The sequence below is a fragment of the Manis pentadactyla genome, chromosome X, assembly GCF_030020395.1.
Source record: "Manis pentadactyla isolate mManPen7 chromosome X, mManPen7.hap1, whole genome shotgun sequence".
Taxonomy (NCBI): Eukaryota; Metazoa; Chordata; class Mammalia; order Pholidota; family Manidae; genus Manis; species Manis pentadactyla.
In genome coordinates this window covers 25,285,940-25,312,181 of record NC_080038.1, presented here as the reverse complement: position 1 = coordinate 25,312,181, position 26,242 = coordinate 25,285,940, and the positions used below count along the sequence as shown (strand labels likewise).

At 37.9% G+C, this 26,242-nt stretch overlaps 1 protein-coding gene across 7 annotated transcripts in view; it reads left to right on the top strand.

The window, feature by feature from the left end:
• The window catches only part of DMD (dystrophin), a 2,193,636-nt gene that overhangs the window by 1,999,996 nt on the left and 167,398 nt on the right, over nt 1-26,242 (top strand). For all 7 annotated transcript variants that reach the window (XM_036917975.2, XM_057495970.1, XM_057495969.1 and 4 more), the window contains one exon: nt 4,027-4,087. In XM_036917975.2, the coding sequence (XP_036773870.2) occupies nt 4,027-4,087 (61 nt within the window). The remainder of the gene's footprint in view (nt 1-4,026; nt 4,088-26,242) is intronic.

Here is a 26,242-nt window from a genome sequence, read left to right as displayed (position 1 = left end):
AAAGGGGCGAAAATTGGTTCCTGGAAAATGAAAGAAATCTAACACTTTTTATGTACAGCACAGATACATACAATACATAAACAAGCATGAAGTATATCTGTGGTATTAAAATATCATGGGGGAGTAGGGAGATTAGGAAAAAATGTCTAAAAAGGATACCTCTTGGGGAGGGAGTTGGGGTGGAGATAGTAGAAAAAAGGCCAAGAAACATTGCTCTCCTTGGTTGATGTGTCTATAAAACCATTAGTGGAATTTGCTTACTTCTGAGGAGCCAAGTACCAGTGGCTAGTCATCCTCCCTAATGCTTTCTTCTTGACCCCATAGGTGAGGTTTCTATTTTGTATCCAGTAAATGCATTATTATTTATTTTTATAGCCTGCTCCCACTTCTTTTATGACCTGACTCTGTTATCAAACTCCAAATCCACCAAATATAAGAAAAGTAGAAAGATGAATGAATGTGTTTGGGTCTGAATTCCAGGAGTGCTCTTTTGACTTGGTTTGAAAAACATTAGCATTCTTTTTAATTTTCTGGTTAGGCCTCTGTGTCGATTAAAATATGGCTTAACACGGGATTGCATCGCTTGGCACATTTTGTCCATCATGCATCAAAAAATGGTTGAAATAAGAACTTCCCCTAAATAGTGTGTCCTGCATTTGTGATTTGTGAAACCACCTGGGGCACAATGTTGAATCCTTTCATCTCAGGGGAGGAAGAGCATTTGAAAGTAGAACTTGCTACCCTTTCTTGCTCTTAGTTAACACACTGCATCTGTAACCAAGGGGAAATTCAGAGGTTGGTTTTGGAATAAACAAACTCAGGTGTAGTTTGCTCTTTAAATTCAGTAGACAGTACCCCGTGGTGCTGGTGCTGTATGATAATTAATGATTTTTACACTCGGAGAATCAGAATCACAAAGCTGCATTGCAATTACAAGTAGAAATGGTTATAGAAACATCTGTATAAGAAAATACCAAAGGACAGAACAGGGTCCTATAAAAACTCTTTGCCCAAAAATCTGCCTTTGATGGGCTACTAAAAATGGACACATCGCACAGACAAGACGGGTGCGTGGGGGTTACGTAGGCTAGCTTTGTGAAGGACAAGCTTGCACTGGTACACTGAGATAAGAAACAGCTGCTGTTGGTATTGGCACTCCTGCAAGAAATGAAATGATTATTCTGCAACACACTTATGAGAGCTTCCATATATTTGATAAACTTTTGAATATATGCAAGACCAGAATCATCCGGCAGCCCCAAGTGAAATTGCCATCAACCCTTTAACAATCTCTTGAGGAGCCCTGAAGCCAATCACTTAGAAATACCATCTGATGCTGTGTTATTTCTAAAGCAAGTCGTTCCCGTGTGTGTGTCTGTGGTGGTGATGGGGCAGGGGAGGAAAGGGGGAGGCCATTGTCATTTTCCTTTTTTTTTCCTTTTTCTGAATCAAGGACATTTTTTTGTATAAAGTTTGAGGGTTTCAAATGAAGACTGCCGAGCACTTGCTTCAGTGCAGTTATAAGCTGTGCTTAAGTGCATTTTTCCCTTTTGAACTCAAAAGGGACAAAACATCTTTCAGCCCAAAAAAGTCACTGAATCTCACCATTGGACTCACTTGATAGCAACACATCGACACAAAAGGCTTTTCTAAATCAAAAAAATAACAATGTTATCCACAATTTATACACTATATGTGTAAAATTAACAATTAAGAACCCCAATTTAAAAGCTTGAAATTTCATTTTAATCTGGAACTGAACAATTTTTAGCATATTCTTTTTAAGTCTTTTCAAGTCTTGAACATAAGCATGTTCTAATTACTCCTCTGGCACGCATTTTGTTGGATGTTTTTCCCTTTTGATGTTTAACAATGCAAAGTCAACTATAGATACTTGATGTAAGTCTAGCCATTAGCTCAGCTGGGCACCACTGCTTTTCCTCCATCTCTTGGTAGATTTTCTTTTTGAAGGTTGTTCCATTCAGGCAGAGCTCCCTTGAGCCCTTCTGGTAGCCAGGAGACCCCTCCAGCACATTTCTCTCTGAGAGACACCTAAGAATAATGTAGGAAATCCCAATGGACTCTTCTGCTACTGGAGGACATTCCCAGCGTCCTCCAAATCAAAAATAATTTCTAGACCATTAGAATGATAAAGAACTGGGAAGGCATAATGAGGGCAATTGGGGGGCCCAGCCCATAGAGACCGTCAAGAAAAGAATAGCTGTTCTTCCTGGGTTTGGGGATTTATAGGTTTAGGCAGTACAGCCAGTAAGGGCTGAGCCAAACGCTCTCTGGAGTTCTCTCCTTCCTTGGGTGATGCTGGGATTTTGAGAAGAGGGTGCACTGAGCAGCCAGAAGCTATGGTTTTTGCTCTCCACCATGTTTCCTGCTAGAGAGGGCTTGGGTTTTTAGGTCGCCATAACATCAGACTCTGCCCAGATGGGTCAAGGAGTCCAGCCTAAGTTCTCAAATCAGGTCTTGTTGACTCTCTTAACTAATTGAGGCGTGAGAACCACATGATAGAGGAGAAAAACAGACAAGAGGAGAGGATAAGAAAGGCAGAGGGGAAGGAATAGAAAAGGAAGGACACAGAGAGACTGAAAACAGGGGACTACTTCAAAACAGCAGAGAAGTGTCTTCTTTCCCCATATTAAAAATCTGTCTGCCACAATGAAAAGGCTTAATTAGCGGCTCAGTACAAATCCATGCCCTATATCTTTTCAATGACATATCACCAAGGCACAAAGCAGCACGTCTGGTTGAAGGTTGGGTGATTCCATCCCTGTATTACTCTATATAAAACAAAGAATCTGTAGTTTCATTACCCTTAAATTGTATGGCAGTGGGTGAAGTTAACTTTTATTAGAAGCTTTTCTTTCATATTATACAGTGTAGTCAAGGATATATTAGCTTTGACGTTTTCTTACATCTCAATACACTGTGGAGTGGATTTACTGTGAGGCTAATTTAGAAGGGAGCTTTTCATAGGAGGAAATAATGGTCAGCATCAGCTGTGCTTCAAATTATAAGCAGGATGGAAATTCAGGAAAAAAATGGGCATACATGTAACATGGCTAGATGTTAATAAGAATGCTTCTTATATTTAAATTCCTGATGATACTCCATGTCTTTTAAAACTCCAGTTTCTTTAAGCTCTATTCAGCAGGAAGATTTTATTGTTGAGGAAATGGTATACTGTCTCCTAACGTGATCAATTTGTCTTAAAGAAAAAAAAATCAGATTAAATAGTATATAAAAGGCGTTTTTAGAGTTCAACTTTGAGAAAGAAAAATCCTACAATTTAATCATTTAAAACACAGTTTAAAGATAATTGATTTAATTAATACACAATAAAGTAGTTATAAAATGAATTCCCAGTATGACAAATTCAATTTCACCTATAGGATTCATCATTCATCACGAAAGTTATTACACTCTGGTATCTGTACCTTTCTATCACTTTGGGGTCCTTTTCTAGTAAGATCATGCTGGCCAGCTGCCATTGTAAGGCACTAATCAAACATATAATTGGTAAATGAAATTCTATTCTGTTTAAACCAAATAAAGAGAAAAACAAGCTTATCAGAGTGATAAGTGTAGCACTTGAGCTTCAATGACTCAGAATGTAAATATATCACAGGGTGATGTTTCAGCTGCTACACTAATAAAACCCAATCAAATACTAAAAGATATTAAGAAGCAGCAATCAGAGTTATAAGAAAAGCACCCAAAGGAGACACATAAGAGAAAACCCGTCAGTCCTCTCATTCAGTTTCTTATCTGTTCTATAGGTTTAGCCACGGAACATCTTTTTCCTTTGCATTTATCTTTGTGCCTGAATGAGTTCAATTTCACTTAGATTAGGACAGAAACTTCAGAATAGCAGGTTAATCCTTCCTGTCTTCGTGGGCAACTGAGCATACAGACCAATATCAGTGTAAAATTGTAATTCTGGAGATTAATGCTGTCTTTCCTGTTTTTCATGAACTTGACCGCCTTCCTTTTTTTTTTTTTTTCCTCTCTCAGCTTCTGTCCAGGGTCCCTGGGAGAGAGCCATCTCGCCAAACAAAGTGCCCTACTATATCAAGTAAGTTGGAAGCATCACGTTCTTAAAGGAGCCTTTAACTATGGCTAATTTGTATACTCACAAATGAACTCATTTTTACAATGCACTGTTAACCTCGCCTATAATACCTAGTTCTTTCTTCTTTGAGGAAGCGTGGATAGTCAACTCATGCTAAAATTACCACTGAAAGTTTGCTGATGCAATAAGGAACTACCTTTAGGAAAAATCCATTTAATGCAGCATATGTGTTGTGTTTTGTGATTGGAGGTGGTGTGGATTTTTTCACAACAGAACAAAAAGCTGCAGATAATATTGATAGTGGGAGTGAATATTTACATGAACAATTTCATTTATTGAGGAGTTTCCCCACATTTCTTCTACAGACAGAGATGGAAAATTTCTGCAGCTATATGTACACAAACTGTTTTAGGGGTGTAAATACTTCACGTACCCAAAAGGCAGTCAGCAACATTCCCAGATTTGTGGAATGGAGGTGTTCATTCATGATACATAACACTCAGCATTTTTCATAGTACAGCAGACTGATGCTGTGTTCTGGGGCCGTTGATGTCAGTCAAAGGAGTAGAGGTGCCTAGAAGCACCTTCTGCAAGACGCTGCATGAAATACAAATTCATGATACAGTGGGTCGATGTGGAAGAGACAGGAGACAGGATATTGAGTTATTATCATACGTTAACGGTGTCTCATCGATTGTGCAATGGAGTCCAACTTAAATTTAACTTTGAATAGGCTACCGCAACAATTTAAATTCATCAGATTCATGAAATAGTCTTCAATACCAACTAACAACTTTGAACTTGCTTCTTCCATGAGTCTAAAAATACTCAGTGTTTTTCCTTTTTTTTTGGCCTGCCATCTTTTATTGAGTCTGTTTTTTTTCTTCCCCTCCCTATCAACTCTTCATAATTCAATTCTAAAGCAATAAGAGCATCTCTAGATCTTCATTACTACAGTTCTCAAGAAATTTGATTTCATGCTTCAATTTTGTTAACACAGAAGAATGGGGCTGAGGGGACTCTTTCGGCTCTTCAAGGAGAGACATGTCTTTTAGGAAAGGTTTGTCTTAAATTTTTCCAGACAAGATATCTCTTACCTTTAAAAATTCTCCTTCAATATGCTTTGATCCTGCTTTTCAATTTTCTTATTTTAAAATTTATGATTTTTGTTATATGCAATTAACTTAGTCACTCTAAATTACATGTTTTAAATACCTATTTAAAATCACCAGCTTTATTAAATAATATATAGATTTAGACATGCACTGTATGGCTTTACACCCACTGAATATTTTGTGGAGCCATTTTATTCAAACATTCCCTTCCCAGTCATCTTCTACATCAATGGCTTTGTCATCACAAGCGTTCATTTCTAAGATGTTTGTGACCTGCTACTTCTTCAACCCATTTATAAAGCTCTCACTTAATCCAATTCTTTTGTGCGCTTAGATAAAGACTCTCCTTTTGTGGCTAAGGTTTTAGGACCACCTGAAAATTCTAGACCTCTTTAAGCCATTATTCTCCAAGTTATTACCTGTTTAGGGGTCATTAAGTATGTCACAGGAATTACTATAGCCCCCTGGCCCCACCACCTCCAAGTTCCACTGTTTTCCCTACATATTTGTCTTTTTCTGTATGTTACACCTACTACAAACACCCCAATACACTGCTGTGGGACAGTGAAATGAATTCAGCTCCAAAGTAAAAAAGATAAATTACAGAAAAGCTGTGATTCCCCCTGTAAATTAGTCTCTTGCTGCTCCTTGGCAGAATCAGGGAGCAGCTACTCTCTCTTTGTCTTATTTGTCCGTTGTTCCTTCACCAACTTGAATATCCTAGTTGGTAATATTGGGAAGGGCATAGACCTGGGAATAAGAAAACTTGAGTTCTAGTCCTGGCTCTGTCATTAGTTGATTTGTGTGGCCTTGGGCAACTCACTTAACCGATACAGACCTTGGTTTCTTATTTATAAAATAAGGATTTGGACTAGAAGATATCTAAAACTCTTTGTAGTTCTAAGAATTAATGAGTCTGACTCATTCCTCTGCCTTGTCCAAATTCAAAAACTGAAGACCCCACCTTTTTCAGAAGTTTATCTTTATTTAAAAATTTTTTTTCATTATTAACATGAATTCTTAGTTTAAAAAAAAACATAAGAATTCTATTTTCCCCTGTAGCTTCAAATATGCCCTCTCAACCTACTCCAATTTATCCAGGTTCCTATTTTAAAGAACTCAAATCTTGGTGTTTAATTTAGGACGACTATTCTTCTTGGTTTAATGGCAAGAGACAAAAAACAATAGGAAAAATGAGTAGAAAGTTGTGTATGGAGACTTCAAAAACCTCTGAAGTGATCTCTGCCTTGGAATAGGAATTACATAGTATCTCAAAGATATCTCTGAAACTTTATGGAGATCAATTCTCTATAATTATAATCTGTTTGAAAGTGCAGATTATGTAATTTCTCAAATACACCCCTAAAACGTGAAGCTGTAATGTAGGGAGAACACATGTTCAGAAAATGTACCTCATCAATACATAGATTATTAATATCATTAGTGATTTATTAGTTATTATAAATGGCAAACGCCATTCGTACTTTGAAATGCCTTATTGACCCATGAATAACAGCGATAATAAGTTTATGATACTTCTTCAACCAGTCCTCATTGTTCTTCTTTCTTAGTTTGTCTTGACTTCCATTCAAGAGTTTTTACCACATTTTTCTAGCAGCAAAGCCAGGAGTATTCTCTGGATATTTTTTTTTTTAGCACTTTATAATTTTTATTTTTTGATGCTGAGATAAACTGATCATCTAAATAACAAGAAGTTTCTATGCCAGTAACACAGTTGCGGGTGGTTGTTGAGTTGTGCATTCATCCTTGAGGTTGTAAGTCATTAACAACATCATCTGCTCTAGATTGCAAATCAGACAGTGCTTATGCCTGCCTCCTGACACCAGCTTTTCATATGATGCTGAGAACTTTGATTTTGATACCACAAACTACATGTTTGTCTAGTTTATTAGTCCATACCATACATCATTGTTACTGTTTTCATATTCCCTCTCCCTTGGGGCTCTCTTATTCCTGCCAGCATCTATTTCAGGTTATTTGATTGCAGCTTTCATTGCCACTGAAAAAATAATCACCAACAATGTTCAACCTGTTACAACTGCCTTTTCCACTCTCTGCCATTTTGTAGTTTTTGGCCTACAGTCAAACTCATGAAAATTTCAATATAATAGCCTTTCACCAGCTGCTGCATTCTGTTAGGATTTCTTTCTTTCACCTTCTTATGTTGCATACTCCCATATGGGTAAACCAAACGGAGCCAAGAGCTAGGACTCTCTTGTTTCCTTAATGAGTTAGAAAATTATTCTTCTGTGTTCTGGACTGTCAAAAGAATTTGGGAATCCCAAACTTGCATGCACCACGTTCCTGCATAGATGACATAATAAGAGCATAAGAGAGAGCACACTGAGTAGATCAACAGGGCAACTAGCCCAGAACTCCATCTCAGATGCAGGCACCACTGGTTGTTTTGTCACTTAACCCAGTAATTTTCATTTTAAAAAATTAGGATGCTTCATGACCATTTCTTAATAATGCATTGTAAATCAGCTGGCATTGAATTTATCCAATGATTTATTAAACGATTCCCATTCTCCACTTCAACCTTGTCTTAGGAATAATAGGTTCTGGAAATTTACTGCTTTCTATATAAATAAATAAAGGTGTAGTTCAGTTTCTCCTCATTCTACATCTTTGAACCTCAAGGGATGGCCCCAGCTAAGTGCTGTGGAATTCAGTGAATACGATCATGTATACCCAGAGTCAACTTTAATGTCACATTCCCTCACTAACCCCTTTTCATTTCCATCTTCCCATCTGAGCAATTCTAATCCTTTTTAGGTTTTCAGTCTGTCCTTGAATGAAAGATAGGTTTTCCCCTTGATCAACTTAGTTGCTTTTCCCTGGATCTCTTCCAGCTCTGTTATATCTTCTTTGGGATGTCGTGACTGGAACGGCCCAAATATTGGTCATTAAATTTGTTAGCATTGCCTCTAGTCTCCATTCACTCAGGAAGGAAGTAAATGCTGTCTCCCATGGGTACATAAGTGGAGAAAACAATGGAGGTTGTAACCTGTTCTGCATATATTAGTTCTAGCTGAAGGTTGATTTGCTGGTACTTTTCTGTAATACTTGCTGAAGTGTTTGACGTTATATTTCTGCCAGCTGTCCCTTAGGAAGGATTTGATTTTTAGACAAGCCAGTCCTTTCCTCCTTCAAAGACTCTGTGGTTGCTAAATATTGAGAGGCATTCACTAATGAAACTTGGTAGTAAACCTGCTGACTGAATCACCAGTAATGAATTTCATCAGGTGCCCTTTCTAACTATCTATGAAGCTCTTCACAGAAAAATGGGGTAGTGGTGAACATGCTAACCATTCAGCTCTTGTTTACACGGCAGTGCTCAAGAAGCAACTCACGTCCAAAGGCGTATCTGTCTTTTCCTTCTGGTTATTTTGTATGTTGTACACATTGTTAATGACTTTCATCTACCCTCCTCTCTGCTCTCATTCCCAGGCATTGTGCCTGAGTTGCTCCCAACTTTCTAATGATTCCTGTTTAGCAAAATGCAATATAAAACCTCCTTGGCTAAAGCCATCAGTTGCTGTAGTCCACATTTCTTACTACTTTTATGATGTCTGCTGCCAAAATGGCTAGTTGGAGTTCTGACTGTCCTGTCTTCTTATAGCTACGATTCCTATGGCTCTACTAGGACAAGTATTTGACTCTGCATGGAATTGTGGCCATCCGCCTAGACTTACCTTTGGTGTCTGTGTCGTCTTGTATCCTGCTGCTCTGTTCTCAATTAAGCTGATGAATCTTGCTCCGATTTTCAGTACCCATGCCGCCTAACTCCAGAAATATCTGAGTTTTGCACCACCTCCCTCTGTACCATACTGCCTCTGTTACTACTTTCTGGGCAGTTTTTCAGATTCTAAATCCCTCCCATATTTAAAGCGTATCTTGCCCTCATTCTCGCTCCAGGTTTGTGCCAGGAGTTGCTCTGATTCAAGTTTTGGTTCATTTATTTGTTCCTTTAAGTTATTGATTGCTATTTCAATAACTGTATTTTTTTATATAGGGAAAGCGGTGGTTAGCTGTCTCAGCTTTTAACAGAGATCCATGTGCTAAATGCCTCTACTGGCTGGTTTATCATAGATGTATCTTCTGAGACTGAGATGGGCTCTTACCATCAAGAACACTGGATTGTGATATTCAACTTAGAAAACATTCCCCTGTGTCTCATTCCTAATACCTCACTGTTCAAGAAATGTGATAGTCTTCTGTCATTCAGTTTGAACACTGGTTGAGATTGGCAGAGGTTTTCTTAGTTTTTCTTAGAATATGAACACCTTATGCAGTATACAGTTTTGTGCTGTTTCTGGTTGGCTCATTCACATGTAGTTTTCCCTTCACATATACATTTTGGCAGCTGAAAAGTCAGTAGGAAATAGTGGACATAGTAAATAGACCAGACATAGCATAAAAATACCTGAAGTCAGTTCCAGCTTTGCTATTAACTAACTGTATGACCAAAGGTGAGTCACTTATATTCTCCTGGCCTCCCTCAGTTTCTCCATCTGTCATCTAAGGGGGCTAAATCACGAGACATAACAAGTTATTTCCAGTCTTGACATTCTCTGATTTTATGAATGTTGACTTTGAAATAGAAATTGTTTCTAACAGTCTTCCTGAGGAGTGAAAATGAATCTTCATATCGCCCTTGAGGATTCTGATCACGCCATTAATCTTATCAGTATAGAAAGGACAAATAATAATAAACCTTTTGCTTAACTGTTTAGCACCATTAATAATAGGAAGCGGATATAACAGAAAACAAGCTGTCTAATTTCAGCTGTCAGTCTTTGAAAATACTGGTGAATATCTCTACGTAATTAAATTTGTGAAATCGCTGCCAAGAGCCTGGTGCTCTGACTTTTCAAAAGGTTTTAGTACACAAAGATAATGCAGAGGTCAGTCTTCTCTGCTGTGCTTTCTCCTCCACAGTGTGATGGTTCCAAAGGCCACATTCACTGAGTCTCATTAAGCTCTGGAACCACAATGAAAGACTAGTCAGTAATGCATAATGATATAATCATGAAAACAACTCAGTCTGTAATAGTATAGTAAGTGAGAGAGAGTGAATGAGACACCACAGTGTTAGGCAAAGTCCTGATTCTGGCCTTGGGTTCTGTACACCTTCTTGGTGGATGTTGATGTTGGTGTTTTCAGTGTCTCATAGGTTCATAAAAATAAAAATAAAAAACACCTCACAACCTTCTTTATAGTTTCATAAGCTAATGCATACAACCTTGACTGAAATAGCAGATCCCATGAGAATAGGTCCTCTATCTCTTTTTCTAGCATAATGCCTCACAAATAACACGTGCTCAGTAGACATTTGAATGAATGAACATATACTAGTAATTCCACGTGCTTTATAGTTTCCTGACTCCTTTTTCCTTCAGAAAATATTCTAGCGTCTGTCAGTTTAGATCTACCACCCAAACGCATCTCTCGTATCCTCCCGACATCAACTTAAATATTAGAAAGCATGCCGAGTCTTTGATGGAGTTTCCTATGTCTCTTATAGTTGGTGCCTAGGAGACAATCCTCAGCATGTGCGTCTGAATGGTACATACCAAACCCTGAGGTCGAGATTCTGTTCTGTCTTTATGTAACAATTTTGATTTGGGGTATGACTCAACCATCCTGGATTGAGTTTCCCCACCAAACAAGTAGGAAGTAGAACTAGATAATGCCAGAGATCACTCTGAGTTCTGGCTCTCCTTGTTTTATTAGAACTGGGGTCTTTCTGATTTTCTTAAATGTCACCCTCTTCTGGTTTTCCAATGGGCAGTAGAACTTTAACTTGGTGAACCACTGTTCCACTAAGCATTTGTGTGCAGGATCTACTTTTTGGGCTGAGATCTAGTAGCCACTGACTCTTAAGAGAATAGCATTAGCAGAATAAATAAAAATGAATTCACTCCCTGACATGCAGCAGAACTGCCAAACACTAAAGACAAAGAGGACACCCTAAAAACTACCAAAAAGAAGAGGCAGATGATCTACAAAGGGAAGATGACTAGCCTGGTGGCAAACTTCTCAACAGAAATAACGCTGGAAGGTGTGGAATAATACCATCAGCAGACAAAGGGAAGAAGAGAGCCAGCCCAGAACTCAACACACAGCAACATCTGTATTTAAGGAGCAATGCAGACTTTTTTCAGTCAAGGCTTAAGAGTTCACAGGTTTCTGAATCATTTGGGAAAAAGAAAGTGGCAATGATTGATTTTGTATTTTAAGTATAAACTCTAAAGGAATCTAAGTGTAACTACCAAAAGGAAAGGAATAAACTATGTAGCATCTAAACTAGTAGGATTTATCTCAAGAAAAGAAAGAGAGAAAAAACAAGACTCAAATTCCTAAAATCAGAAATTAAAGAGGGGACATCACTAATGACCTTACAAAAATAAAAAGGATTATAAAGGAATACTACAAACAATTACATGCCAACAAATTAGGAAACTTGGATTGAAATGGACAAATTCCTAGAAAGATACAAATTACCCAAACTGACTCAAGGGGACACAGACTACCTGAGTAGACCTGTAACAAGTAAAAAGATTGAATTTGTAATTTAAAAACTTCCTCCCTGTGCCCCCACTGAGAAAAACTTTATCAGAACTCTGGAAAAAAGTCAATGGTTCATAGTAACCAAGTGAACTCCTATCAAGAAAATGGCGAATGAAACCTGGTAGGAGAAGCCTGTGACACTGTAACTTCCCCTTGTGCCATCCCACTCCCCAGCTCCACAAAAGTTTGAAGACAGCACCCAGTTCCTCCTGGTGTAGGAGGGAGCAGAGACAATCTTGTTCTCAAAGAACTGATGTCTCTCTTGACCTGGATGGCTCTTGAAAAGCTAACACAAAGGTCGTGCTTTGACTTTGCCTAACCTGGAACTCAGGACAGCGAGTAGAGTAGCCATGGGGATGGCATTTGTTGAAAACATTAAAGCAACTAGGGCAAGTAGTTCTAAAATTCATATGGAACCACAAAAGATCCCAAATAGCCAAAGCAGTCCTGAGAAGAAAGAATAAAGTCAGGGGGATTATGCTCCCCAACTTCAAGCTCTACTACAAAGCCACAGTAATCAAGACAATTTGGTACTGGCACAAGAACAGACCCATAGACCAGTGAAACAGACTAGAGAGCCCAGATATAACTCAAGGATATATGGACAATTAATATATGATAAAGGAGCCATGGATATACAATGGGGAAATGACAGCCTCTTCAACAACTGGTGTTGGCAAAACTGGACAGCTACATGCAAGAGAATGAAACTTATTATTATCTAACCCCATACACAAAAGGAAACTCAAAATGGATCAAAGACCTGAATGTAAGTAATGAAACCATAAAACTCTTAGAAGAAAACATAGGCAAAAATCTCTTGACTATAAACATGAGCAACTTTTTCCTGAACACATCTCCTTGGTCAAGGAAAACAAAATAAAAAATGAATACATGGGACTACATCATGCTAAAAAGCTTCTGCACAGCAAAGGACACCATCAGCAGAACAAAAAGGCATCCTACAGTATGGGGGCATATATTTGTAAATGACATATCCGACAATGGGTTAACATCCAAAATATATAAAGAACTCACACGCCTCAACACCAAAAACACAAATAACCTGATTAAAAAATGGGCAGAGGATATGAATAGATACTTCACCAAAGAAGAAATTCAGATAGTCAAAAGACACATGGAAAGATGTTCCACATTGCTAATTATCGGGGAAATGCAAAGTAAAACCACAATGACATATCACCTCATACTAGTTAGGATGGCCAACATAGAAAAGACTAGGAACAACAAATGCTGGCAAGAATGTGGAGAAAGTGGAACCCTCCTACACTGCTGGTTGGAATGTAAACTAGTTCAAACAGTGTGGAAGCAATACTGAGGTTCCTCAAAAAACTAAAAATAGAAATACCATTTGACCTGGGAATCCCACTCCTTAGAATTTACCCAAAAAATACAACTTCTCAGATTCAAAAAGACATATGCACCCCTATGTTTGTCGTAGCACTTTTTACAATGGCCAAGATATGGAAGCAACCTAAGTGTCCATCAGTAGATGAATGGATTAAGAAGATGTGATACATATACACAATGGAATACTATTCAGCTGAAAGAAACAAATCCTACCATTTCCAACAACATGGATGGAGCTGGAGGACATTATGCTCAGTGAAATAAACCAGACAGGAAAGACAAGTGCCAAATGATTTCCCTCATTTGTGGAATATAACAATGAAGCAAAACTGAAGGAACAAAACAGCAGCAGACTCACAGACTCCAAGAAGGGACTAGATGTTACCAAAGGGGAGGGTTGGGGAGGGAGGGAGAAGGGGATTGAGGGGTATTATGTTTAGTACACATGGTGTGGGGATCACGGGGAAAACAGTGTAGCACAGAGAAGGCAAACAGTGACTCTGCGGCATCTTATTACACTGATGGACAGTGACTGCAATGGGGTGTGGGGGGGACTTGATGATATGGGTGAATGTAGTAACCACATTGTTTTTTCATGTGAAACCTTCATAAGAGTGTATATCAATAATACCTTAATAAAAATAAATAAATAAATAAAAAGAATAGCATTGATAAGTTTTTAGTTTACAGAAAATTTCTGTAACATTCTGTATGTTAACCTAATGCTGAAAGGTGCAACATATATAGGTGAACATTTATATATATGGCAGCTAAAATATAATGCGTATAGGTCAAAAACTCTATTATATTACTCAAGAGAGTCCAGTTGTCCTCCGCCTCATTCATGGTCTTTTTGGGAAGGTGAGCATACACATAAAATATACTTAGGTCTGTTTCCCCAAAAGAAGAGAGGTAAATTATTTCAGCTATTTCTTCATTTCCTTTTTCTAACTTTCTTAAGCATGCACTTTGTTCCATAATCATGCGGTAGAAAAAAGCGTAAGGCCCTGGTATCACGTAAGTCTGTGTTTGGCATGCAGCTTTATCATATTCTAACTCTGTTATTTGAGCAATTTACTTAACCTCACACCCATTCTACCTTCTGGCACATAAGGAATATTCATTAGCTTTCTTTCTCGTCTGAAATTGAAATCTAATTGACATCTAACTACCAAGTGTTGGGTTTTTAGAAAACACTCATACAGATATACCCAGTATTAGCCACATATTTACAATATTTTCTAAGGCACAAATATATCCTTGATCAAACTAGTTTATTTTCATTTTTGGAGTTCCCACATCATTTGGGGTATGTGTGAATTCCCAAACATTCCTGAGCCTCTCCTAGGTTTCTCTAATTGCTTCTTATCCTGACCCCCTGGGAGGCAGCATCCTGTTCCCTTCACAAAGGTCAGCAGCAGCCCAGACAACATTTGAAAATAACTTAATAACCCTGAACTGCTTCTCTCCTTTGGGTAATTTCCTTAGAGCATTAGTCCTTTGAACACTGACCTGGTTGCAGAAAATGTCCCTTTCTCAGCAGGAAAACTCCAAATTCCCTGCAGTTTTCCCCTCCCTCATTCCAGGGGATAGGGTAGGGGAAGGGAGGAGGAGGGAGAAGGAATTAAATACTTCTTTCTGGGAGAATGTAGCATGTGCGTGCAGGCACATGCACACACACAATTTCTTCTTTAAAAAATAATAAACTGGGTGCGTTGTATAAATCAGTGCTTTCATACCGCAAAATGTAAAAATCCCTGTACAAGATAGAAGAAACAATCTCTGCTTTCAGCAGTCTGGAAAGCTGCTAAGAACAAGTCCTATATGGGGTTGAGCCCGCTGTCGGCATTCAGGGAATGATCCCGTCTTTTGTGATCTCATTAACTCTGAAGGGATGAAATGAAGGAGCTTCTCTGCTCCTCCGGAAGCTTTCAGTTGCTTTTTCTGTTTTTCTTTCTCAGCTTATCCACATCCATCATGGTCCCCAAAGCCACTGCATGTCAGAGTCAGTGCGAAGAGTAATTTTTAACTTGCTGCTTTGTTGTTTTACAAGGAATTTTTGGTTGTTTCCTTTCGGTTTGATCACTTTTTCTTGGCCTTGAGCCCTCTACAGAGGAAGTATCTCATCATTACAGTCCATATAATCTCCTAGACAGGATGAACAGCAGCGTTTAATGTGTGCCTCCTAAATGCTAAGTGATAGATTAGCTGTGTCTTCCCATTTATGAGGACACCACCACCAGTTACCATCCAATAAAGAAGACATAGCTGAGACTCAGGCTGGTGACTTCCTCAGGTTACACTAATAATGGCCCAGCTCTGCACCTTTTCCACCATCCTAATGACCTCAGTTGGCTCTGCCCACCTCACCCTGAGTCTAGAACTTCCACAGTCCCCAGCATCACCCACCATGTGCATGCTCCAGGGGATCAGAGTTGCCTGGGGCTCCCTGCATGGGCCAGGAAAAGTGGGATGGAAGTCAGTTACCTACCCCCTGAAGGCAGAGGACAGCTTAGCCAGAGGACCGTTGGGGGCAGTAGTACTGAGGGTTGGGAGGAAAAAAAATGTAGTAAAAAGGTGGAGGATTGAGATTTAAAATAATAATAATGAACATAAAACATCTTGCCTGTTGCTCCCAGCTGTTTCAACTTCCTCGTATTGTTGGTTGAAAATCGGCCTATTACTATAACCAAGTGTGGCCAGTCCACCACTATGGGGCTGCCATCTTGAGCATCACCAGCACTACCCTATTAGTCCTTCCCTGCATTGCCGGTGTCTTTTCCTTGGCTTACTTACCCATCAACTTCTGCCGCTATGCTCTTGCAGACACCTAAGTTTCCTTATGCTGCTTTTGGCAATAATGGGCAACAAAAAATAAAACGAAACAAAACACTGGTCAGCCCTGATCTAAGCACTTTCCTACTTCTGTGGAAGCTGAGAAAGAAGAGAATTTCTGAGTCACATTCTGCCACCCCCATCAGGGAGTCGCTATGGTAAGAGTATGGCCAAGGCAAGTAACCTAATAGATGCTACAGAATGTGTGTCTCCTCATACACCCTATTCTAAGTCTTTTTGAAGGGTAGGACATAGTTAATTCAGGTGGACTAGAATAGTTCTTCAGAAGCCTTTTCCACACTACAGCATGTCCTTGAATTTGACACTGTCTCCTCCTCCAAGCAACAAATAAAGTCTGATCCTTCCCATAAATCCCAAGTCTATAGTTCTAATCTTAGAAGGCAACTGCATATGGCCAGCCTGTGGCCATAATGCCCGACTTCCCCAGGCATTGAGCACTGGGTCACCCCATGTATTACATGTAGAAAACCTCATCCTATTGCAGAATGATGACCCGATTTTTTATTATCATAGCTACAATGGTGGCAAAGAAGTATTTCTTATATGTTTTCTTTTAATGACTTAAAATCACCAAACCAATTTGGGCAATTAGTATGTTTTTGAGGATAAAGAATGACTTGTATTTCCTGAAGATTAAGAAGAATCTCTATATGAATATATAGTCAACCTGTGCTAACCTAGAAATGTAGGTGCTTTATCAAATATATAGCCAGATTAATTCCTTTTCCTCACTCTCACTTATATCAGTGCAATAGGAACTTTGCTGCCAAAATCCTATTAAATGGTGGAGAAGAAGGAACCCTACTTGGAGACAGAGGGGCCAAGCATAGGTATAGCAAAAAGTCAAGATGTGTATCTTTATAGCTAAAAGTAAAAGTTGTGAACATTTTCGTATACAGAGAAACAGAGACATAAGGAGATGAGGGAAGGAGAAAGAGGGATATGGGTGAGGAGGAAAGGCAATCAACAGCAGGCCTGTGATTAATCCCGGGGGTAGGGGGGCACATGAGGGGAATGAATGACCCTAACTCAGTAGACTACCTTATAAATGTGCTAATGACCTTCCAGACTTCATTGTTAATCTTGTTAATAGTATTTAACTAGCAGAAAGATACCTGACAGTCCCTATCTATAGAATATTTTTAACAGGATATACCTGGTCTGGATACTTTTCTTATTGTAAATAAACCTGGGATTTATGGATTCATGAGTCATGACTGGATGGAAAATGGGGCATAGTCATGGGAGCATTTTCCTATTTTTGTCATGAACAGGTTATAAAATAGATGCCTTTGGAGACTGAAATGGTTTCTTTTCAATATCTGTGTTTCTGTATAAATTTAAAAAATTAACTTTCCTGTTAATATGAAACCAAAATGTAGCATAATGTAAAAGAACAGTGATATTTTAGCAGGGGGTGGTGGAATAGGTCTATTTTGAGTTCTTCCAGGGGAAGAATGTTTTATCTGTGCCTGATGTTTCCCTATACACCTCTGAATCACTGGTATTAAATAAGAATGTATGATTTAGATGAGTCCAATTTGAAATGCAACCCTTTATACTTTAACAATATGTATTTATTTTAATTTAAAAATTGCCTTTGTAATAAGAAAAAGGAAAGAATAACAGGATAAGTGGGCCTATATATTTCTTTTACCATGTGGTCTCCAGTTTTAGGAAATTACAGGTCTAAGAAAGGGCCTGAATCAAGACTAGTGAGGGATATAGCAATTGTACATTTACATATTGAAAATTGTATAAATGACATTGATTTTTTTTTCCCAAAATTACCTTAAAATAGATCCTAGCGATATCAAGGACCTCTGTAACTGTGTTGAAGCCCTAAGGCATCTTTATTGTTTAACTCTTGAAACTGTTTTTATTAATTTTCTGATCCCTTATCCCCCGATTAAGCTGTAAACGTAGTTACAACACTTGTGGCTTATGCAGCTTGGCATCATCCTTGGCACTTTATTTTCTCACATAGGAAGTTGAGAATAAATACTTGATGATTTGTTTTGATTTTGAGGATTAAGCACATTTTTGGGAACTGAGCTATGATCCTAACAGATATTCTTATAAAGGAATAGATAACAACAGATCAGAGATGTTCCATATAATATTTTTATCCTGGGTAATCCCACTGGAATTACAGTTGACTAAACTATATTTTAGAAGCAATTGCAGCCATCAGTTCATTGATTTTCTGTATTTCAGTCGGTTGTGGGCAGAGAGAAATGCCTGATAGGGTTGGTCACCTGGCTGAACTGCCCTGTAAACTGATAATCTTTGAAAGTTGCTGTTTTAGGAAAGTATTTTTAAACAAGTATGTCCTGTTAACAGCTCCTGTTACTAATATTGTGTGAGGAGGTCTTAGGAAAATGCCTTCAAATCCTATTTTTATCAAAATGCACAGGCTGCCGTCAGGAACTAAAGTTGTTTGAAGAGTGCACAGAAACCTATGTCTTAATAGTCGAAGATTTTAAAAGAAGTTAAGATGAGGTGGGTGGTAGAATCTAAGAGAGACATGGAGGCAAAGCCGTGGTGACAGCCAGTGAGGAAGAAAAGACCTCAAGTTTGGCTTTAGTTATACTCATCCACTTCTTTCCATTCTCTGGTAAATATTAGATGTCATTATCAAGCATGTAGAAAGTAGATTAATTACATAAATATCTAATATTATAAAAAGATAGCCGTTTTTTTTCCAAATACAGTTTTGTTTAGAGAAAAGTCATCTCATTATATCTTTTTAAGTAGACTTTATTATCAAGGAACTTAGGGTTGTTTATCTAACTTGTAGTTCATATACTCAGGCAACAAGCCATTTCTCTTCACTATAAGCACTGCGGAGTAACAAAAGGCATCCTTACGCTGCTCAGCCTCGTTCATCATCAACAAAATTGCCAATTATATTCCAAGTCCTTGAATGTATTTCTTGAGAAGATGTATAAGCTGAAAGGAAGCAGCTCAATGCTAAGGTAGAAAATCAGAGCTTTCTGTACTGGCTGGTGGATTCAAAACATGCTGATCTTGTTTTGAGTTGTGAACTGAAAAAAATTAATATGAAAGGATGGAGAAAACACGTTCAAACTACAAAGTCATTTTTTTCTGAGAAGTTATCTGGCTGTAATGTAACTTAACTTAGGGTATATCAGAGGACTCAGAAGTGGAACATTTCTTTAAAATTAAAACCTAAAAATCCTGATGTCTAATAGAGTATATACATATAGCTACCTCTGAAAGATCTGGGATAAGCAGAGGAATACTGAATAAAATCATCTGACAGTTTGGGCCACTTTACAGTAGTTGCTGTGGCCTGAAAAATATAGAATTAATTCAGTAAAGCATTGGGAAAAAAACAACATAAACATAAAACATTTTAAATGAAAAACACTGAATAAGAACAGTGAAAAAAAATTCTCCAGCAAATCAATATTGCTTGGGGAAGCATGAATCCCAGGCCAGCAATATTTTTATCCAAATAACATCTAGTTCTATAGTGAACAAACACCTTTATCACCAAGTTTTATAAACAGCAGAATGAAGAAAAGAATACTTAGGGTTGTTGGACATTCAAAGATGGTCACTTTATGCAGAGTTTCCTGCTTGATTATACCAACTTCTACTGAATTTATTCATACTACTTTGTGCCTTAGGATTCTTTTTTGCTTGTCCTTGTCTAAACACATGCATGTATTACAATACAAAAATAGAGACATGATAAAGTAATTACAAAAGTTATTAATAGTGGTAGCAGTGGTGAGCAGATTATTGTTGTTGTATAGATTAATAATTACGTAAGAAAATCTGTGGGAAATTTAATTTGGGATATAAAACACCAAAGTAAGGTACAGATGAAATAACCAATAAGATTAAATTCAGGCATAAGCATCTAAAGATGTAAATTCTCTAGATGTTATAAAATAATGTGTATAGTAGGTCCCCGTTTATCTGCAGTTTCAGTTACCCATGGTCAACTGTGTTTTGGAAGCAGATGATTCTCCTTCGGACTTATCATCAGAAGGTCAACAGTAGCCTAACGCTACCTCACAACACTTACATCATTCGTCTTACGTCATCTCATCACGTAGGCACCTTGTCTTCTCACATCATCACAAAAAGAAGGGTGAGCACAGTGCAATAAAATACTTTGAGGGAGAGATGGCATTCACATAACTTTGTGTATGAAAAAAGAGTATATATAGGGTCTGGTACAATCTGCTGTTTCAGGCATCTGCTGGGGTTCTGAAAATGGATCCCCCAAGGAAGAGGGGAGACTACTGTAGGCCCTTGCATAATTGTCTTACTCTTTGAACTTTATTGCTGTAGGAAATAAAAAGGAGTGATCCTGAACACAGTAACATCGCTTCTGCTTATAAACCAATCAGAAGATATATAAGCCATCCTTAAGTATATAATATACATTAAAATGGTATAATTTCATCCATTTATTTTAACATTCGAAAACTAATTTCATATGAACCCTAATTCGGAAACTCTTGATACTTTGACTGCAGTATTACAATAAATATGTCTTTCCAATTTCTAATTTGTATGTATCCTTTTCAAAGAAAGTTCCTAACTGCCTGGAACTTTCTCTGATTATCTTCTACAATAATCCAAATCATACAACCATAAATAATAACAACAAAAAAAGACATTTTGGCAGACAGTGTATTTTGTTTGTTTTAATGTTTACAATATAAAGTACACTTATTGCCAAGCCTTACTTTTCAGTGTTGTTAGAAATTACCAAAGTATACCGGGTTTGTGAACAAGAAGGCTCTTGAGGTTGAGCCCTGAATACACTTTTTCTGCAATCCCAAAGAGGAAAACTTTTGAAATACAAACACTGACCTTTTTCAATATCCCAAGTAAAAACTGATAGAGGAGTTCTGTTTTACGCTGGTGCTTTTCTAGACCCGACTAGATTGGCAAGACAATATCGACTGCTTTGTGAATATACTTGGTGGAATATGCAGGGTGGGGTGAGGAAATAGGAGGAGCCAGAGTGGAAGCAGAGGGACAAGTTAGGTGTGTGGAAGGCCCTGGAGGTAGATTAGGTCTAGATAATGGTAGCAATGAGAGCATAAGAGGTGGTAGTGGGGAGGGGGTGTATATTTTAGAAACAATCAACAGGTCTTGCTGATGCATTGGAGGTAAGGAGTATGGGAAAGAGGGCAACGCAGATGTCTCCTGGACTTTCAGCTGGAACAGGTACCAGAAGATGAACAAGTCTGTTAGGGAAAAACAAGAGTTCTGCCTTAGATACCATTGACAGCACCAGGGAGTGACTTGGAGAGCTTTTGATTTCTAGTAATTGCCATGGCCACTCTTTACCCCCAGCAACAACAGGCAAATACAATCTAGATAAAAGAATGACCTTACCAAATAGATGGCCACTCCTCTATCTAGAAGTCCTGGGGCCGCCTGAGTTTGGACATGTTAAGTTTGAGGTACCTGTTGGTGTGCAAGTGTGCAGATGGAAATAGGTTTCTGAAGCTCAAGGAATAGGTCAGGCCAAGGGCTATAACTTTTGGAATCATCAGAATATACAGGGTTATTAGAGTTGTGTGAGGTGCCATTACTTTGGGGTAAGAGAGGAAACCTTAGGACTACTCGATGTTAAACTTGTTTCTTTTCTGACAAAGGCAAATGTGTTAATTAATAGATTTGTTAAGTGACTAAACTATATGTATTTGGGGGGCTACTGTGCCAGATACTGTATCAGGCACCATATATATGGGAATGAGCAATACAGGCATAGCCCCTGCCCTCCTGGAACTCCTCCAACTCCTGCCACAGTCCCTGTCCTCCTAGTGGAGAAATAGATGAACAAACAGGGCATGCTGCCAAAGATGAGCCAGCAAGGCAGGCAGTTGCTATTAACTCTTCTAGCATATTTTCACATGGCATATTTTTGCAAAGGAAAAAAACTAATTATTCAAAATGTTTAATGCTTCAAGTAGTTTGGAAACAGCCTTCAAAAAGGAATTAAGCCCATGAAAAGATATTTCACATCTAATCATTATGGAAATGCAAATTAAAACCACAATGAGGTACCACTTCACACCCAGCAGGATGGCTGTTGTCAAAAAATCAGGAAATAGGAAATGTTGATGAGGATGTGGAGAAATTAAAACCCTTATACATAGCTGATAGGAATGTAAAACGCTGTAGCCCCTGTGGAAGACAGTTCGTAGTTCCTCAAAAAGTTAAACAAAATTACCATGTGAAAAAAAAATTAAAAATTAAAAAAAATTATTTAAAAAATTACCATGTGATCCAGAATTGTACTTCTAGGTATACATCCAAAAGAATTGAAAGCAGTGACTCAGATACTTGTATGCTAATGTTGATAGTGGCATTAATCACAGCAGCCAAAAAGTGGAAACAACCCAAATAAATGTCCATCAACAGATGACCAGATAAACAAAATGGAATACCAAATATACATACAGTGGAATATTATTCAGCCTTAAAAAGGAATTAAATTCTGATACATACTATAACATGGATGAACCCTGTAAACATTATGCTATGTGAAATAAGCTAGACACAAAAGGATAAATATCATATGATTCACCTCATGTGCAGCAACTATAGTGGTCAAATTCAGAGAGATTGAAGATAGATTGGTGGTTGCCTAGGACTGGGGTGAAGAGGGAAGGGGATTTATAGTTTGACACATGCAGAGTTTCTGTTTCAGATGATGAAAAAGATCTGGAAGTGGATAGTAGTGATGGTTGTACAACATTGTGAATACACTTAATGCCACTTTTAAAAATGGTTAAAATGGTAAATTTTGTGTTAGTATGTTTTGCCACGATAAAAAAAATTGCCCCTCAAATAATGGAATTAAGTAGTATGTTTTCATAGGATTTAAATAAAATAGCTAAAGTAATCTCTATTTTTATTTTAATTCTATATTAGAGATCTATGTAAGACTATGAAATCATGTATAAACAAGATGCAGGGAGTAGAGAGCTTTTTCTTAGGCATCCATGAATATTCCCTATGCTTTTGAAATCTGTTGTGATTTACTTCCTTGAACTGGCTTGTAATAGAGGAGTACATACAATACCATTGCAGAGATTAATTGGTGTATTTGTGAAATGTTCTCAAATGCTAAAAGGAAAGCATAAAACTATAAAATTCGTTATTATTCACTAAAGAGGCATAGTTTCTAACACTGTCTCAGATCATTGTCGAAGCATAAATGGCCACTTTCACCCATAATTAGCCAATTTAGTCTGAGGTTATGTTTTAGTTGGTATATTTTGTTTAACCTCAGTTATATTTGTAAAAATCGAAACTGCTATTTGTTGCTGCTTTCAAAATTTCACAGCAATGCTAAAATGATCTTAATTTTAATGCACTTAAGAAATTATTGGGTTCTTCTTGCCTAAGAAACATCTCAAGTAGTTATTTAAAGATAAGCTCTTGACTGATTCATTCATTCATTCATTCAAAAGTATTTACCATAGTCTGTGTGCCAGATGCTCTGCTAGATGCAGAGCATACCTTTACTAAGCAATACCCATGCTATCTCTAAAGTATAGCCAGAGAGCAGATAATGGAGTTGAGATACTAAGTATAAGTCAGTATTAACAGAGAAAAGAGGGGAGATCATGTGTGAAGATACTTTAGCAGGAAGGAACTTGTCCATACAAGGAATTAAAATGACAGTGTGATTGTTGCTGGAAGGGAGATGGAGAAAACCTGAAAAGTTTTATGGCTGATGCAAATGGATTGGATGGGGAGCTCATGGATACAAATATTTGAATGTTATTGATAAAATCCAGGCGAGCGATGATGGCACTTATAGACTGTACTGATGGTGGGCTGAAGATGTTGGAAGGAGAGAGATTTGAGAGAATCATAGGATGTAAAAATCCTTAGCAATTGAGGGTAGATAACATGGGGAGGGGTTTTAAGTGGAAGGAAAACATGTCAAGAGATCATGCCTAGATTTCTGGGCAGTGGACAGTTCATGATAATTTAGAGTGAGATAGGGAACACTGAAGAAAGACCAGATTTGGGGGGGCAATACGATTGTGGACATTTCTGTTTTAGGTGATTTGTGACATCCAAGAAGCACTGCCAGGTAGACAGATAATATGTGTCTAGAGTTCAGAAGGGGCAGGTGGGTCTGGGTTGGAATCTTTATTTAAATAGCATTTGTATATGACTGGCAACCATGAGTATGAATGAGAGTCTAATGCTGAATTTTAGAAGGTCAATTTTTAAAGCTCTTTGCTTTTTGAAGTACAGTTGCAGTGTTAAAAATAAAATCATGACTGATTTTTTTAAAGATAATAAAACAATTTAAAAGCCTGGAAGGATACATATCAAAGTCACCATAATGGTTGCAGTGTAGGGGAGGGGGCATCAAAGCAGACTGGAATTTCATCTTTATTGTTTTATTTTGTTTAAAAAATAACTTTCTGCAAAGGCAAAATGATAACCTACTAATTCTGGGCAGTGGGAGAATATATTTGTTATTTTGTACTATGTACCTTTTTTATTTTCTAAAACCTTTATCTAAAACAAACATTTTATAAATACACCATTGTACCACTAACATGTCACTAGCACATTAAATACTTTGTACCAACTCTGTTGCCTATCAGAGCTTGCTTCTGTGAGTAAACTCTCTAATTCATAGTTTAGCATAATTGCACCAGAGTTAGTTACTCTGACGAGTAGCTGCTGTCAAGAGTGAATTATTGCTGAAAATATTACATTTGTATTAAAACTGTAGATTTTTGTTCCTTTTTCTTTTTCCTTTTCAGTTTGTGTAATTTATATTTACCTATCTTCAAATTACTGAATCTTTGTTTGTCTATGTCAAATCTACAGATGGACCCATTTAGGGCATTCTTCATTTTTGTTATTGTGTTTTTGATTTCTAGCATTTCCATTTGATTCATTCTTATAGTTTCCAGCTCTCTGATGAAATGAACTGTCTGATCTTGCACACTGTCTCCCTTTTCCTTTAGATCTTTTAACATATTAATTAAGGTTCTTTTAAATCTTCTGTCTGATAGCTCTAATATTTGAAACACGTCTGAGTCTAGATCTGGTGATTGCTTTGTATATTTTGACTGTGATATCTCTTCCTTTAGGCATGACTTATATTTGGGGGATGAAAGCCAGACATCTTGTATAAAGTAGTAAATAGTGAGGTAAATAGACCTTTAGTGTGGTGACTTATCTTGATTTTCTTGGGAGATGGATTGTATTTGAAGTTTGTTGTTGCTGTGGTTCTCATCACTGAGATGTTTTTACTATGGGTACCAGCCTTCAAATTCCTCTTGCAACCTTGTTTTGTTATTACTGGAGGCTTGTTAGTGTGGGGATGGAGCATGGGGCAGGGGCATTCTCTAATGTTCTGATCAATACAGTCAGCCTTGGGTCTTCACAGTTGTTTTCTGCCCCTCCTCCACAGATGGAACTTCCCCAACCTCCCATTCCCTTGCCCAGATGCATTGGGTATCCACCCATGTTTACAGTCTATGGAAACTTTTTTTTTTTTTGCCTGCAGAGTAAGGCCCTTCTCCCTTTTCTTTTTTAACCTAAGTGAATTGGGGGTTCTAGCCCTGAGTGGTATTCCTACCCCCATCTGAAATTTTGGTTCACCAGTGCTCTCAAGGATATCCTTCTCTCTATGGATCAGACCTTTCCTTTCTTGAGGGAGAAGGGTCTAGGCAGAGTCCCAGTGGCTGGCTGCTGTGACTCTCCTCCAGTCAGCACCACCACGGGTAGGGAAGATTCTCCAGATTCTCCCCATCTTCCCTATGAGAGTCTGGGGTACTTCCTGGAAGAAACGGTCTAGAAAAGGTTGGGAACCCTCCTATGACTATGGCCCCCAGGAGCTTTACATTCTCAGGCCCTCAGATGGCCTGCAGGAATTTTATCTCCCTACCAGTTTATATACCATCTAGTGGATTCTGCCCTGGATATCCTGATGAAGGTGCCTGCCTCAGATTTCAGGGTAGCTGTTTGTCTTATGACATCATTTCTCTGATAGTTTAATGAAAAGTCATTAATTTACCTGTCTGGCTTTTTTCCTATAAGTATGGGAGCTACCTCTTTGCAGCTCTTTATATCCCTTAGTTGAAAAAGAAGTCTGAGCAATATTGGAAAATTAATATTTACAAGGTTTTCCTCTCATAACAAAAGTAATAAATGTTCACTGTGGAAAACGTTTTAGAAC